This window comes from Rattus norvegicus, chromosome 4 (assembly GCF_036323735.1).
Source record: "Rattus norvegicus strain BN/NHsdMcwi chromosome 4, GRCr8, whole genome shotgun sequence".
Taxonomy (NCBI): domain Eukaryota; kingdom Metazoa; phylum Chordata; class Mammalia; order Rodentia; family Muridae; genus Rattus; species Rattus norvegicus.
This window is the reverse complement of record NC_086022.1, coordinates 118949871-118964211: the sequence shown is the minus strand read 5'-3', so window position 1 is coordinate 118964211 and position 14341 is coordinate 118949871. Positions and strand designations below refer to the sequence as shown.

At 39.0% G+C, this 14341-nt stretch overlaps 1 protein-coding gene across 3 annotated transcripts in view; it reads left to right on the top strand.

Annotated features, from left to right (window-relative positions):
- The window catches only part of Exoc6b (exocyst complex component 6B), a 455447-nt gene that overhangs the window by 143514 nt on the left and 297592 nt on the right, over positions 1–14341 (top strand). For all 3 annotated transcript variants that reach the window (NM_001109246.2, XM_063286527.1, XM_063286526.1), the window contains 1 exon segment: positions 10875–11051. In NM_001109246.2, coding sequence (NP_001102716.1) covers positions 10875–11051 — 177 coding nt within the window.

Sequence of the window (14341 nt, the reverse complement as noted above, 5' to 3'; positions counted from 1 at the left end):
GGATTTTAAGGCATGCCGTGCCAGCAACTAGGGGTACACTATAATAAAAGACGACACTGAAGAGATGGCTCAGTGGTTAAGAGCACTGACTACTCTTCCTAAGGACCTGAGTTCAATTCCCAGCAATCACATGGTGGCTCACAACCACCTGTACTGGGATCGGATGCCCTCTTCTGGTCTATCAAAAGACAGTGACAGTGTACTCACATACATGGAATAAATAAGTAAAAGAAGACACCGTTGCCTTTATCATTCAGGAAGTTATAAGGGATATAAAAGTTTTGTGCCAGCTGCTGGAGATTATGACTGAATAGGTAGGGTTTTGTTTGTTTGCTTGTTTTCTGAAATCCTAACATAATGGCACTTCAAAATTGTGTTTAGGATCCTTTAAAAAAATCTAAGATTATGGTGTATATTGTTGGAAAAATAGTATTTTTGTATGTGTTTTGCAGTTCTTGGAATTGAGTGAATGGTCTCACATATGCATTAGCATTGAGATAGGTCCCCAGTTCTCATGTTTGTTTTTCGTAGGCTTCATACAGCAGTAGGTCCTGATCAGCTTAACCTGACCTCTACTCAGTGTCAGTCCCTTGTGGTCAGACTTGGCCTGCTTTCCCCCCTTTCAGAGGGTGCAGTTGTTCAAACCTCTCACCCCAAATCAGGGCTCGAACAAGTCCATTCCTGTTTGCCAGAACTGTTTTTTTGTGGTTTCCACTTTTTTGTTGTTCCCAAAAGAAGCATTTAGCCACTCTTTATGTTGATACATAAGTTACCAAAAAAGAAAAGAAAAAAAAAAAAGAAAAAAAGGAAAAAGGAAAACGGAAAGGCACACAGGTCTTTTTTGCTCACGCAACAAGTATTTTTGTATCTTTCTGGTGAATTTTCACCATTTTGTAAATTTTGTCTGGTGCCTTAAAGACTACTGATGTTTTGTTCATTTTTAAAATACTATGTGTTCACTATTGCCAGAAGTAGACATTCTTTACAGGTTCTTATGCCTACATTTACTTAATTACAATTTAATCACATGATCTTTAAATCAGTTTGATTTTAAAAAGTTAACCTAAGTATATTTCTCCATATAATTTCAAGACATTAGTTTTTAAATAGATTGAATAATACTTCTTGATGTTTATGTTGCATAAGTTCTCATTCTTTTTTCTGAACTAATTCTTAACTAGATGACACTTACCATTCTTACCTTTATTTTCCACTTTTATTTACTACATAATGATAGTTATGGAGTCAAAATTATTTACAGGCCCTATTCTGTATACACGTTTGAGTGTAAATTTAGTCATTCTTGGTAGCCTAGATACCTGCTGTGATAACAAAATTAAGTTTTAGTTAGAGGATGAATAGACGCCTTCAACATATTGTGCAACACCTGGCTTTAAGTTAAAACTGGAAACAGAAGCTTGTGTGACTGTATAGTTTTACACCTAGCAAGAAGAAAACATATGTCCTTCTGATCTTAGAGAGATTTTATAAGTTTCAAATGGGTCTCTGGCCCCAAGCCATTCTTGCTGTCATATTTTATTAGTTTAGTTCTTTTCTTTGTATGGAAAGCCTGCATTTTTGTAACATTATTTTTGAAGAATATGACACCATTCAAGTGGATATTGCAGTAAGTGTCTTAAAGTTCTGTCTGAGTTCATGCAAAGGACTCAGAAAGCATCTCAACAGAAAATGTGCAGTAATCAGTCAGGCAAAGCGGACAGTGGCTGCTCTTTGGCTGTTTGTAATCACTCCCAACTCCTAAGAGGACTTCAAAATAATTTGGTTTTCTTTTTAAAACAGGTTTTATTAGCTTTTTTTGCTGGTTAACAGTATGACATTTAAAAATCACATTTATAGGCAGGCAATTCAAACTGGAAATTTCAGTGACTTTTATTTTGATTGAACCTTTCAGTCTATCCCTTAAGTTTTATGAGATATTTGTGGCAGCAGCCCTATGCATTTTCTTATAAGCTAGACCTTATTTGTAAAGCCTGACGTTTCAGATCAGCCTCACTGTACTTTTTGCTGTTCCTTTTCCTATGGTAATTTTTACAAGGAGTGAATACTACATATAGGTCCCCAGGTTCTCTGACACCTTTTCTAGATGTTTGCTGTTGTTCTTCAAATTTCAGTTTTTGTCAGAAATTTGGATCAGATATTTTATTCATTTTGGTCATTCTAATAGGCTTTTCATAGGCTGACTAAGTTGCGAGGATCATATTACATTTTCCATGACTGCCTAAAATTTTGGGGGTAGTAGAGATTTGATCTCTGTGTCATGCCATTCTTCTGTGCAAGCATGTGCTGTCCATGAATGGATGGGGCTTTGGTTGGAGAGACCTTCAATGTTAATGGAAGCCATTGATAAAACAAGGAAATAATGGATTGTGAAGGAGTTTTTGGACATGTCTTGTTCTGTGTCACTTGGTACTAGGTACTCTCTCAGAGTGAAGTCCTGAATGTGTGTCTATGTGAGGGTGTCAGATCCCCTAAAACTGGAGTTACAGACAGGTACAAACTGCCATGTAGGTGCTGGGAATTGAATCCAGGTCCCCTGGAAGAGCAGTTAGTGCTCTTAACTGCAGAACCATTTTTCCAGAGCTAATTTTAATATTTTTTTAGACAAATGTATGAAGTCAAGTCTTACTTTGATGCGATGATTCTCCCTTCTCCTTTTAAAGCATGACCACTACAAGTGTGTGCTACTGTACTTTCGAATCTTTGCTAGGAATTTTGAATGTGATCAAATCTGTACTTTGGAATTCTTATCTTTCACAGTGTTTTCTTTTTTACTTGAGCTGTTTCAGGAGATGGGAGTCAAGCTTAGCATAACAGTTCCCCTTGCTTTCTCATTGGTATTTCTTTTGTACAAGTTGGATATCATTAGAATCTTTTTTTTTCTTTCTTTTTTCTTTTTTTCGGAGCTGGGGACTGAACCCAGGGCCTTGCGCTCGCTAGGCAAGCGCTCTACCACTGAACTAAATCCCCAACCCCTAGAATCTTGCTCTAAACACTGTTTTAGAATTTGGATGTAAGTTTTATATTTCCATCACTTTTCTTCTCATATTTACAAGCTATAATATTGTATGTGTGTGCGCGTGTGCGTGTATGTGTGTGTGCACGCGTGTGTGTGTGTGTGTGTGTGTGTGTGTATTTGTAGACTTGATTTGTCAATAGCTTATACAGTGGAAGATAGCCATTATTACATTTTTCTCCAATAGAAGTTGCTTTTTATGCATCGAATTCCCTATCTTTAGTTTCCCTATCTTTACATGGCCAATGGCATATTCCTTAACTTTGTTGGAATCCTAGGATCATGTCCCATTGACAAGGTAATTCTCAGGATATACGTGTGTCCTGGATTTTCTAGTCAGCCACCCAATGGTGCATGCTTTCTCTGCCAAAAAGTGGTTTTCTTCATCGTTCTCCCCTTGTCAGAGGGCAGCGTAGATTATTGTTCTTCACTTTGATGTGGTCTTGGAATTTCTTCTTGTCATTGGACTTCTTACAGAAGTCTTATGTGAAACAGAGTGTTTAAATCACAATATGGCTTTCTTTCACATCATTTTTTCATTCAATGCCATGTCTAGTAAGGTATGTAGATATGATATATGATTTTTATGGGAATGTATGATTAGGTGCCACGAAGCTGGAGGACGTGAGGACATTGCTGGTGGCTCATTGCTCTTGCAACAGTTTGTTTTCAGATTTCTTTTCAGTTTGCTACAGAAAGTTGCGTGTAACATTTTACACACAGAACCTGTAGTTGTGATTACACAGGCAAGTGTGATGGTTCCTTTTTTGTTCTCTATAGATACTATGTTTTGATTGCTTTGGGTTCTGCCTTGAATTTTTATTTTTGACTTTTTTGAAGTTTAAGTGTGGTGGTTTTAGTTTTATATGACCTGTTGAATAACAAGGGGCTTGGTGGGTTTGGTATGGGGTGTCAGTCTGTGGAAACTCAGTTATACCTTTCGATTGCTCATGTTTTCTCTCCTCTTCCTCAGCTATTCCTCTCACAGGGTTTTATCTTTAGTTCTTGCCTCCCAGATTTTGATGTTTCTTTTTGAATATTCTGATTGTCTGATTGTCTGTTTGTCTGTCTGTCTGTCTATCTATCTATCTATCTATCTATCTATCTATCTATCTATCTATCTATCTATCTATCTATCTATCTATCTATCTATCTGTTTGCTTTTTAGTTTTAAAGTTTTTGTTCTTCTATCTCAGGCTCAGAGACCTTGTCTTCTGCTTGTCTATTGTCTGCTAAGGAGCCCATCAAAGGCATTCTTGTTTGCCCTGATTTTTCTGATCTTTGACATTTATTCTCTGATTATTTCTTAGAAATTTCTTCTGTCTGCTTACTTTAGACTTCTGTTCATGTTTGTTACCTGCTTTTCAGTTAAAGCTCTTAACACAGCGGTCATAGGTTTAAAATGTTTCCAGCCAACATTTCTGCTATATTCTTCAGTTCTGGGACTGCTGCTTCTCCATTCTCTTTGAACTGTGTGGTTGCCTTGTAATTTGCTATTGTGTCATGCCAGAAGATCTCCTTACTTTTTAAGGTAGTATAACATTATTGTACTTGCATATCATACTTCTTTTGTGAATAGCACCATCATCTTTATCTCTTAGCTTTTGAAGTATCTCTGATCCTGATAAATTCTTTTTCATACCTTTCTCCTGGTCCTTATTTTGAGGAGCTGCAGTGCTGTTCTCCATAGTGGGTGCATTTCACCTTCTCAGAGTCACACCCAGGACTCACCACACTTTACTCCTTTCTTGCCAGCACTTGTCGGTTTTATCCTTGGTAAGTGATGGTCCTGGTGGGTACGAGATGATGTCTTTTTGCAGCCTTGGTTTATATTTCCTCCCTCAGTGATTGTCGAATTGGCCATTTTTTTCTTACTGATGTGACATAGCGCCTGATAGGAGTCATTCAAAACAGACATTATTCATTTTGCCTCTTGGTTTTAGAGTTTTCTGTTCTTTATTGTGAGTTGAGTGGAGGAGCAGAGATTCTCACAGCGCAGTATCTCGGAAGCAGAAAAAGGAAACACAGTGCTGAGGCGAGGCTATTCAGTGTCAGCATCTGAGAATATGCCTCAGTGACGTAGGTCCTCAGCCAGACCCCAGATCGTCTTTCTCGCCTTCATTACATGATGACTTTATCGAGCATAAGTCCATTTATTAGGGAAGAGCTCTTAGGATTTAATCATCTTTGGAAATACTGTTAGATATACCCCTAGATGTTTGCTGTACTAGTCTTTTAATCACCTCTTAATTCAATCAAGCTGTTAGTCAAGATAACCCAACATAATTAATGATTTGAGCATCTTTAACTTGCTTGTTTAGAGAAGTTTTCATTCAAGTCCTTTGTTCATTTTTATTGTTTTTTGTTGTCCAGTCACAGCACTGTCTTAGATTGTGGTTGTTAATCCCTTTGAGATGCATGAATTACAGGTACGTTCTGTTCCCTACCCTCTGCATTAACGTTGCATTTTAGTGTTTTCTCTAATGTTTAATGACTAATTTTTAAAGTAGATAGTGAGTCTTTCTTAGTATAAAGAGAAGAGTACCAAACCATTATAACCATACTTTTTTTCCATACAGATGGGCATCCTTTGTAATTCATGAATCCTAACCAAAAAATGGCCTTGGAAAGACATAAATAACATACCTCTGTGCAGAGTCCATGAAAGTAGTTTTCTGTGATTGTCTTGCAAATTCCTCTTCTCTCTTTTGATCACTGTTGTATTTTTCCCTCTTTTTGCTTGATTGTGACATTGGAGATGCCAAATGTCTAGATGAGGTGCTGCAAGAGCAGGGAACTCCTGGCTGAAACCTGCAGTTGCTTTGTAGTTCTTCCATGGGAGTGTGTGAAGTCTTAAGACCTCGGTTTTTCTATTTTGTGTGTGTGCATCACCTGCTCCTTAGGCTTTAGATTCTGTATAGGTGAACAATCCCACCTTAGTGTTTATTTCTTTGAAGGAATGAGGGGAGCGATAAGAGATTGATCATCCAGCAGTAAGATCCAGTTAGTCCAGAATAAAGGTTTGGACTGAAAAGAGAATATAGGAATCAGTGTAGGTCTAGTTCTAGGAGGCCTGGATCCCCAATTTGTCAGGCTTCCTGTGAAGCTTTGTGGAACCAGCTCTGGCAGCAGCAAATCGGGGACATCTTTATCCGCCCTCAGTGAGGGTTGCTGCCCTTTTAGGTTGTGTGTGTGTGTGTGTGTGTGTGTGTGTGTGAAGTTATTTCTTAGGTTGTGTGTGTGTGTGTGTGTGTGTGTGAAGTTATTTCTTAGGTTGTGTGTGTGTGTGTGTGTGTGTGAAGTTATTTCTTAGGTTGTGTGTGTGTGTGTGTGTGTGTGTGTGTGTGTGTGTGTGTGTGTGTGTGTGAAGTTATTTCTTACTGCGTTAGAAAAGTCCCGGGGTTGCCAATTGAAGGTCTTCTTCCCTGAGGATATATATGTTCATTTTCTTCTGGATTTGCAGCCCAGATTTCCGATAAAGCCAGAGGGATGAGGCCTTGAGGACTGGTAGTAGTGTCTTGTGGATATGCGTTGTGCTTGCTGCAGTACTGATGCTGTTGCTGGGGTTCTAGTGTGTAGAAGCAGCAAGTGCTCCAGTGACTGCACCTGAGAATTGCTAGGAAGCTCATGCGTCCACAGTGGACAGTGGCGTAGGCTCCTGTCATTTTTCGAGGAAGGCAGCTAGGATATTCTGTTTCAGTTCAAGGTCTTTTATTTGTACTTTCTCGTTCAATCTTGCTGGCACTACTAGGTATATTTGTTGGTTGTTACAAGATTGAAGGAGCAGATCTATTGAAGGAGCAGCAAAGCAGACTTGCCTTGGTTATGGAGTTAGTAAATTTCAAGGGTTGAACCTAAAGATTTCTTAAATCACAAAATGTTGAAAAATCCAAACCCTGTTTTTTTCTTTTTCCCATGTATTACTCAGCCTTTGCACTCCTCCTTTCTTAGTTTCTCTGAACCACTAGAGGTCAGTGTTGTGTTGATAAATGCAGGCGCCTTTGGCTTTTGAGTCTTCCACAATAATAAGCCTTTGCTTAATGGCACACATAGGATGCTTCGTAGGTATGCTGACAGTTGACTGTGACAGTTCACATTGAATAATGCTATGGTGATGTGCACACCCCCTGCCACTTTCTAGTAGGTTATCCTTTAATTTTAGGGGCCAGATCACATTCTCACACAGACTCCATTTGTCATCTGCTGTATTCATGTAGTAAGCTCAAATCTCACTCGTACTATGTGTGTGTTAGGTCTTTGGACTGGGGATTCATTCCTACAGTGGGAAAGCATTTCTTATTTTCAAGTTGAGAAGCATTGCTTAGTGTTTTCATGCCATTTTTACCTGCATATCTGGCAGGTTTATGGTATTACTTTAATGATTCTTCATTTAGCCCATGATTTTCATGGTCTCTGTTCTGAAGGCAGCTTCATTGTCTAGCTATCAAGACCAGAATACTTTGAGCTGTTCTCATTTCTTTTCCTCTCTATCGTGTTCAGCTTGCCATCAACAAATCAATTGTCTCAGGTGTGCACTGCTACCGTACTTGATTCTCATCATTGTTCTTTGGGTTATTACAATGATCTGTGTTCCTTTCCCTCCTTTCAGTTTATTTGCCCACAGTTGACCACCCTCTGTATCTAGATGATTTGTCTGTATTACAAAGGTGGCCTTGCAACTCTCTGCTTACACTCCTTCATTGTTTCTCCTTTGCACCTTCAGCATTGAGATTCAGTCACATGGCATCCAAGTAGACATTGTATACATGTTTGATTGAAGGCAGTAATACAGAAAGTACCATTACCATTAAAGATATATGTATATATATGTGTGTGTATATATATATATATATATATATATATATATATATATATATATATATTTCCCCCTCCTTCCCTCCCTCTCTTCCTCCCTCCTCCTTCTCTTTCTCCTCTTTTTATTCTTGTTCTTTCTCTTGTATTTATATTTTTAAAAAAGACAGAGTCATCCATAGCCTACCTGGAACTTACTTGGATCTTCCTTCTTCCCCTTCCCGGTGCTGTGATTACAGGTGAGCTCCATGCCTGGTTACAGAAGGCTTTCAATAGGGAGGACTTGCTTGGGCCTTGGTGAATACATTGGATTCAGCCATACTATCAGGTAGAAATATAATGTGGGTGTGCAAGTAGAAATGTCCCTAGTGTTTTAGGATGTGTCTGACTCAAGTGGAAGAGACTACTGATATTTCTTTCTTTTTTTTTTTTCTTTTTTTCGGAGCTGGGGACCGAACCCAGGGCCTTGCGTTTGCTAGGCAAGTGCTCTACCACTGAGCTAAGTCCCCAACCCCTACTGATATTTCTATTGTGTGGAATGTAGGTAATTAGTTTTTGGAGCTTGGTTTTGTACCCCTGTACTCTTCACTCCTAATATGCATTGAAGAAGTTTACATATGCAGTGAACAGGAGCACTGGTTGGGGGTTGGGGTGGAGGTAATGTTGGAATCAATATGATACCAGAGAATACGAAAATATATAAAACTAGAAATGTGCTGCTGGGTCATGGAACAGTAAAAGGGAATAGGAATTGAGAAATTCTCAAGGAAGAATAGATATGAATGATGAAGTAAACGAAAAGATTCCCTGAAAGAATGGACAGGAAGGAAGTGAAGTCACAGTAGTGCTCAGGGCTCCCTGCTACTGTGTGGTTTGCACTTCTCTTCTCACAGTGCTGGCTAATTCTTAGGAACTAGTTAGTTGGTATGCGGCAACTCTGCATGTCAGTGTCCTTGGACCATTGCTTAGCATGTTATGAAAGAGTTCTGAAAGGTTCTGAGTGTAAGTTTTCATGAAGTTGAATGTCACATTTCATGATGATCTGTGTTGTACTTATTTGGGTGTGTATTCGTCTTTGCCATCTCCTTCCTGTTTCATGCGTTTTGAGAGGTGGTGATTTGAATGGCTATCCATAACGGCAGTATCTGAGTATTGGTGTGATTGTTCCACGTGAGTTTTCTGTGTACACCTAGACTGGTTTCTGCATGGCAAGTATATGTGCTGGACCCCTGTAGATTTGGAGATGTCGTGATTGCTCGGACTAAGAGCATGGGCTCCGGGGCTTTAGAAAACAACACAAAACTGTGTGACTTCTATTCAAGGCTTATTACTTCGACATAGTGACTGGCCCAGACTGTCTTGTAGTAGAAATTGGTAGAAAAGTTGGTAGAAAAACTGTATGTCAACAACAGCATCAACAACACCCAAAACAAACAAAAATAAAATCTTATAAAATTATAAGATATAAATCTATGTAATCTCTATAATTATGAACTTTTATAGGCAATGTAATGTTACTTCCCTAGGTACATTTTTGATTTGTATGGTCTTATGTTAATGTCAGTGTCTCATGTGACTGCTCTGGATTGCTTCTGCTAAGCTGGCAGTGTTGGACTGTGAAAGAACACTGATTTGCTTGGGATTTGATGCCAGACACTTATGAACATCTTTGGCTTTGGCGTTCTGCAGGACGTCACTTTGCGACTGCAAACCTGCGTGTTGGAGTAGGAAAGCGTGAGACAGGCTGATTCCTTGGCTCCTGAGTCATTGGCCTGGTGTGAGGTCTGCAGTAGGTGCAGCACTGTCTCTCCGAGGGGTGTAGAAGGAATGCGGTCCTCAACCTGAGATCATGAATGCCTGTCCTTTGTACAGACCTGAATTGTTTGTGGATGCTTGAGCTTAGTTTGTCACTGAGGCCATGGATTTGATGTAAGTGAACCCAGAATGTCAATGGATAATATGCAGGGAAACAAGTTTGTGCATTGATTCAAATCTCTGGAATGTAGATTCTTTTTGACTTTGTCTTGATTGAAACTAGCTCACATAGTTCAAGTTTTTCTGGCTTGTGATAGTTGTTTCATTTGACCAGTGCCTTAACTAGCTTCTAATATGAAGATTTATCTTGAATTCCTTAATCTCATTTAGATTCAGTGACACTTACTTTCTCATGAACTAATTTCAACTTGGCATTGATGAGAAATATATTGACTTATAGTGGTCATGAGCTCAAATCTTGTACCTTGGCATGGTACAGAAAGGCTAAGTTTCATGGAGAAATGTTTCTGGAACATTATGGGCTTAAACAGATTACCCAGGTTGTTGTTGTTTCTTCTCCTCTTCCTCTTCTTTCTGCCTCTCCCCTTGCCTCTCCCTCTGCCTCTCCCCTTACCTCTCCCCCTCCCTCTCTCCCTCTATCTCTGTCATCTCTATCTCTCTAGGTCTCTCTGTGTAGCCCAGGCTATCCTGGAACTTTCTTTGTAGACCAGGCTGGCCTTGAACTCACAGAGACCCATTTGCCCCTGCCTCCAAGTGCTGGGAAAAAGGCATGAGCCACCACCACTGGCTACTCAAGTTTCTTAAGGACAGTGCCATTACCAGTTTTTTTCTTTCTCTTTTACCTTTGTGTGTGTGTGTGTGTGTGTGTGTGTGTGTGTGTGTGTGCGCGCGCGCGCGCGTGCGCGTGTGTGTGTGTATGTGTGTGTGATATGTATGTATATGTACATGTGACTGTGGAGGCCCTTCATTGATGTTGGGTTTCTACCTTGATTATTCTCCACTGCATTTATTGACTCAGTTTCTCACTTGAACCTAGAGCAAATTTGAAGCCAGTTTGGGCTACACAAGACTATTTCACACAACATGTATGCATTACTGTGTTTAATTTTACTTTTAGGTCTAAAAATTATATTATGTAATGTTTTTGTTCTCTACAATTACAGGTATTGATTTGCTCAAAATTAGTTTGTTGGAAACTTGGGGATTTTTTCTTCTATTTTTCATTATTTTCTGTATTTTCTTTATATCCTAGGCCCAACAGCAAAGAAACCTGGATAACATTGTCTTGCAGCAGCCTAGACTAGGTAGCAAGAGAAAATCTAAGAAAGATGTTTATACAATCTTTGATACAGAGGTGGAGAGCACAAGCCCAAAGTCTGAACAGGATTCTGGAATTCTGGATGTGGAAGATGAGGAAGATGATGAAGAGGTAAGAAATAATCAAGTTGGTGAAATGAGGCAATTTTTTTATTTTTTTATTTTTTTATTTTTTTATTTTTTTTTGGTTCTTTTTTTCGGAGCTGGGGACTGAACCCAGGGCCTTGCGCTTCCTAGGCAAGCGCTCTACCACTGAGCTAAATCCCCAACCCCAATTTTTTGATTTTGAAATGTGCTTATTCACTTAATAGCTATGTGATTTTCAGGACATTGTCAGTGTTAAAGTCCATTTATCCCTGATTTAAAGAAATTGAAGCTGCATGAAGGTAATTTACATTTTAAATATTTTTTTTTGAAAAAAAATCACTATTTTTGATTCCCTACTGATAGGATGGATACTCCATCCAGGAATGGAAAAGGGATGTAGGCCTGACTCAAAGCCTAGTTGAAAGTAGACTCCACTGAGTCTGAGACAGTCTCTTGAGATCAACAAAGGTTAATACTTACTCACTTTTTCCTCTTCTTTTTCTTCTTCCTTATATTCATTGTAGAAATTGATATTACTTTTGGTATTTTCCTAGAAATGCATTCAATATGTTTTCTATACTTTGTTCATACTCAGCCTCTCATTTCCCTCCTTTGTCCCCCAACTTCCTTCACTGGTGCCTTCTTCACAAGGCCCCCTGCTCATCTTCATTCTACCTATGTGAATGCTGCATGTGAGAGAGAAAGCATTTATTTATTTTTTTTAAGTTTATTTTATTTTGCTTAACATGATAATCTTAGGAGTGCCACATTTTTGTTTTAAAAAAATTAATATTCACATAGAATGTAGTCAAGAAATGAGTTTTTGTCTTATTTCCATTACTTTTTGTTGGCACCTTCCATTGTGGAATTATTATTATTATTATTATTCCTTGTAGACTTAAAAGAATCAAATTGGCCTGTTTAAATTGTTTTGGATGAAAAATGAATAGCCACATCATCCATAAAATATTAGCATTGAAGTTATTTTTTTGAATGACTCAGGGACTGTCATGTGTAGCACTTTTTCATTATTTTTCATATTAATTGTCATCATCATTTTTACTTTAGATGTATACTCTATTAGAGTATGTTTATTATGTAAATAAGTTACACTAATTACGAAACTGCCTGAAAGCAACAGGCTTGATGGCAAAGTCGTGATTCTGCTACTAGGGTGATTGAAGCAGGAGGATCTCAAAGGCAGGGCACAGCTTCTTTTTGCAGAGTGAGTTCCAGGCCATTTTGGAAAACTTAGTGATCCCTTTCTGAATAAAATAGGCTGCAAATAGCTATGTGGCTGAGTGCTTATACCACGCATGAGATGCTCAATCCTGAGAACTTCAGAAAGAAAATGGAGAGTTTATTTTAATCTCTTCTGTACTTGGATAGTAAGATGTCTTAGTAAATATACCATTGCAGTAAAGTTTATTCACTTTTTGATTTTGAGATTATAATGCAATTACAACAGTTCTTCCCTCCAAACCCACTCATATATTCTCCATGTTCTCCTTCCAAAGCATAGCCTCTTTTTAATCTAATTGTTATTGCATGACCTGCTCAGTCTGTATAATGTTACATGTTTTCAAAGTTGACCATTGGCCCTGAACTTCCAATTTGTGTGCTCTTCCCTGATAAATACCCCCTCTTTTACCCCCAGCTTCCCTTAGCTGCTTAGTTCTTGGTGTAGGGTTGAGGCTTCATGGGCTTTCCCTGTATACCTTGGCTGGTCACTGGTTTTGTCCTCACTCATCATATTTGGGATGTCATGTTGATGAGACTTTATGGGTACAGCTTCTGATGTTAGAAGGAGATAAAATCTTGCAACAAAGTCCCCGATCCTCTGGCTCTTACAATCTTAATGTGTGGGAGTTTTTATAGATGTTTCCCGTGGGACTGGGCTCCACAACTCTTTGACAGTTGTGGTTTTCTGTAATGGTCTCAGCCTATTATAGAGAAGTTTCCTTCATGAGGGGTGAAGACTGCACTTACCTATGGATATAAGGTCAAATACAGAGTATTGTTAGAGATTTTGCTGGTTTAATAAGAAATACTGGTTGTATATTTTCTTCCAATAACCATGACTTCATTAGCACTGAGTAGTTAGCAAGATTTCCAGCACCAGATGTGGTTTCCTTCTTGTTAAGTGGTGCTTAAGTCCAATTAGAGAGTTGTTGGCTACTGCTTAAGGCCAGCGAGAGAGCTGTTGGTTACTGTTGAGGCCTGTATGCCACTGCATACCCTTCAGGTTATCATATCATGCTGTTTGTTATGTGATTCATAGGTATCAGATTTGGGTAGGACTGATAATTACCTCCCTCCTTTGGAAACTTGCATGGCGCCTTCTGGTACCATGGATACTAGTCCTCCGAGAGCAGCATTCAGTTCAGTTCCAGCTTAGAGATCTCTGCACCTTGTTTCTGAGGTGCGTGGTGTCTTCAGCAATAGAGGTTTACTTTCCACCTCTTGGTGGCAACCAAGGATAGCAGTGAGTATGACTGACCAAGGATCTGTGGAGTACATGTCAAGTTCTTGGGTATATGCAAGGGGTTGTTATATTGTAGGTCATATGGTAGATTCATTTATCCTAAAAGCACCTTTGTTTTTATTGTATGAATGTCTTACCTGCATGTATATCTGTTTGCCATGTGTGTGCCTGGTTCCTGTGTAGGTCAGAAAAGGGCATCAGATCCCCTTGAACTGGAGTCATTGGCAGCTCACAGCTGGGAATTGGGTGCTGGGAACTGAATCTGGGTCTTCTGAGAGTTAGTGTGTGATGGGAAGCATGTTATAACTGACTCTAACTTCAGCGTTCACATGCATGGGTACAAAGATGAGGTAATCCTTTTTGATATTTTGCATGTCCAAAACATTTGTTTAATGTTTTAATGTAATAGAGTGAAATTTGCTCTGTGATTTATGGAAACAGAAGCTAGTCACAGTCTACACCCTTAGAGAGAATATATATCTATATCTATCTATCTATCTATCTATCTATCTATCTATCTATCTATCTATCTATCTCTGTCTGTCTGTCTGTCTGTCTGTCTGTCTGTGTGTGTGTGTGTGTGTGTGTGTGTGTGTGTGTGTGTGTGTGTGTGTGTGTATACCCAAAAGAGATGACTGGAGGGGAAAAGCAGAGAATAAAATATATACCCAGATACCCAGTTCTGATGTATCAACTGATTCTTTGTGCAGGAGTCAGTCTTCATTACTAATTCCCTGACATTCCCAAGGTTATCCCTTTGAGTCTGTGTGCCATGCTCCTTTGCTTTAGCCAGTGAGGTTCAGAGAGAATGAAAAAGGTGGGAGACATGA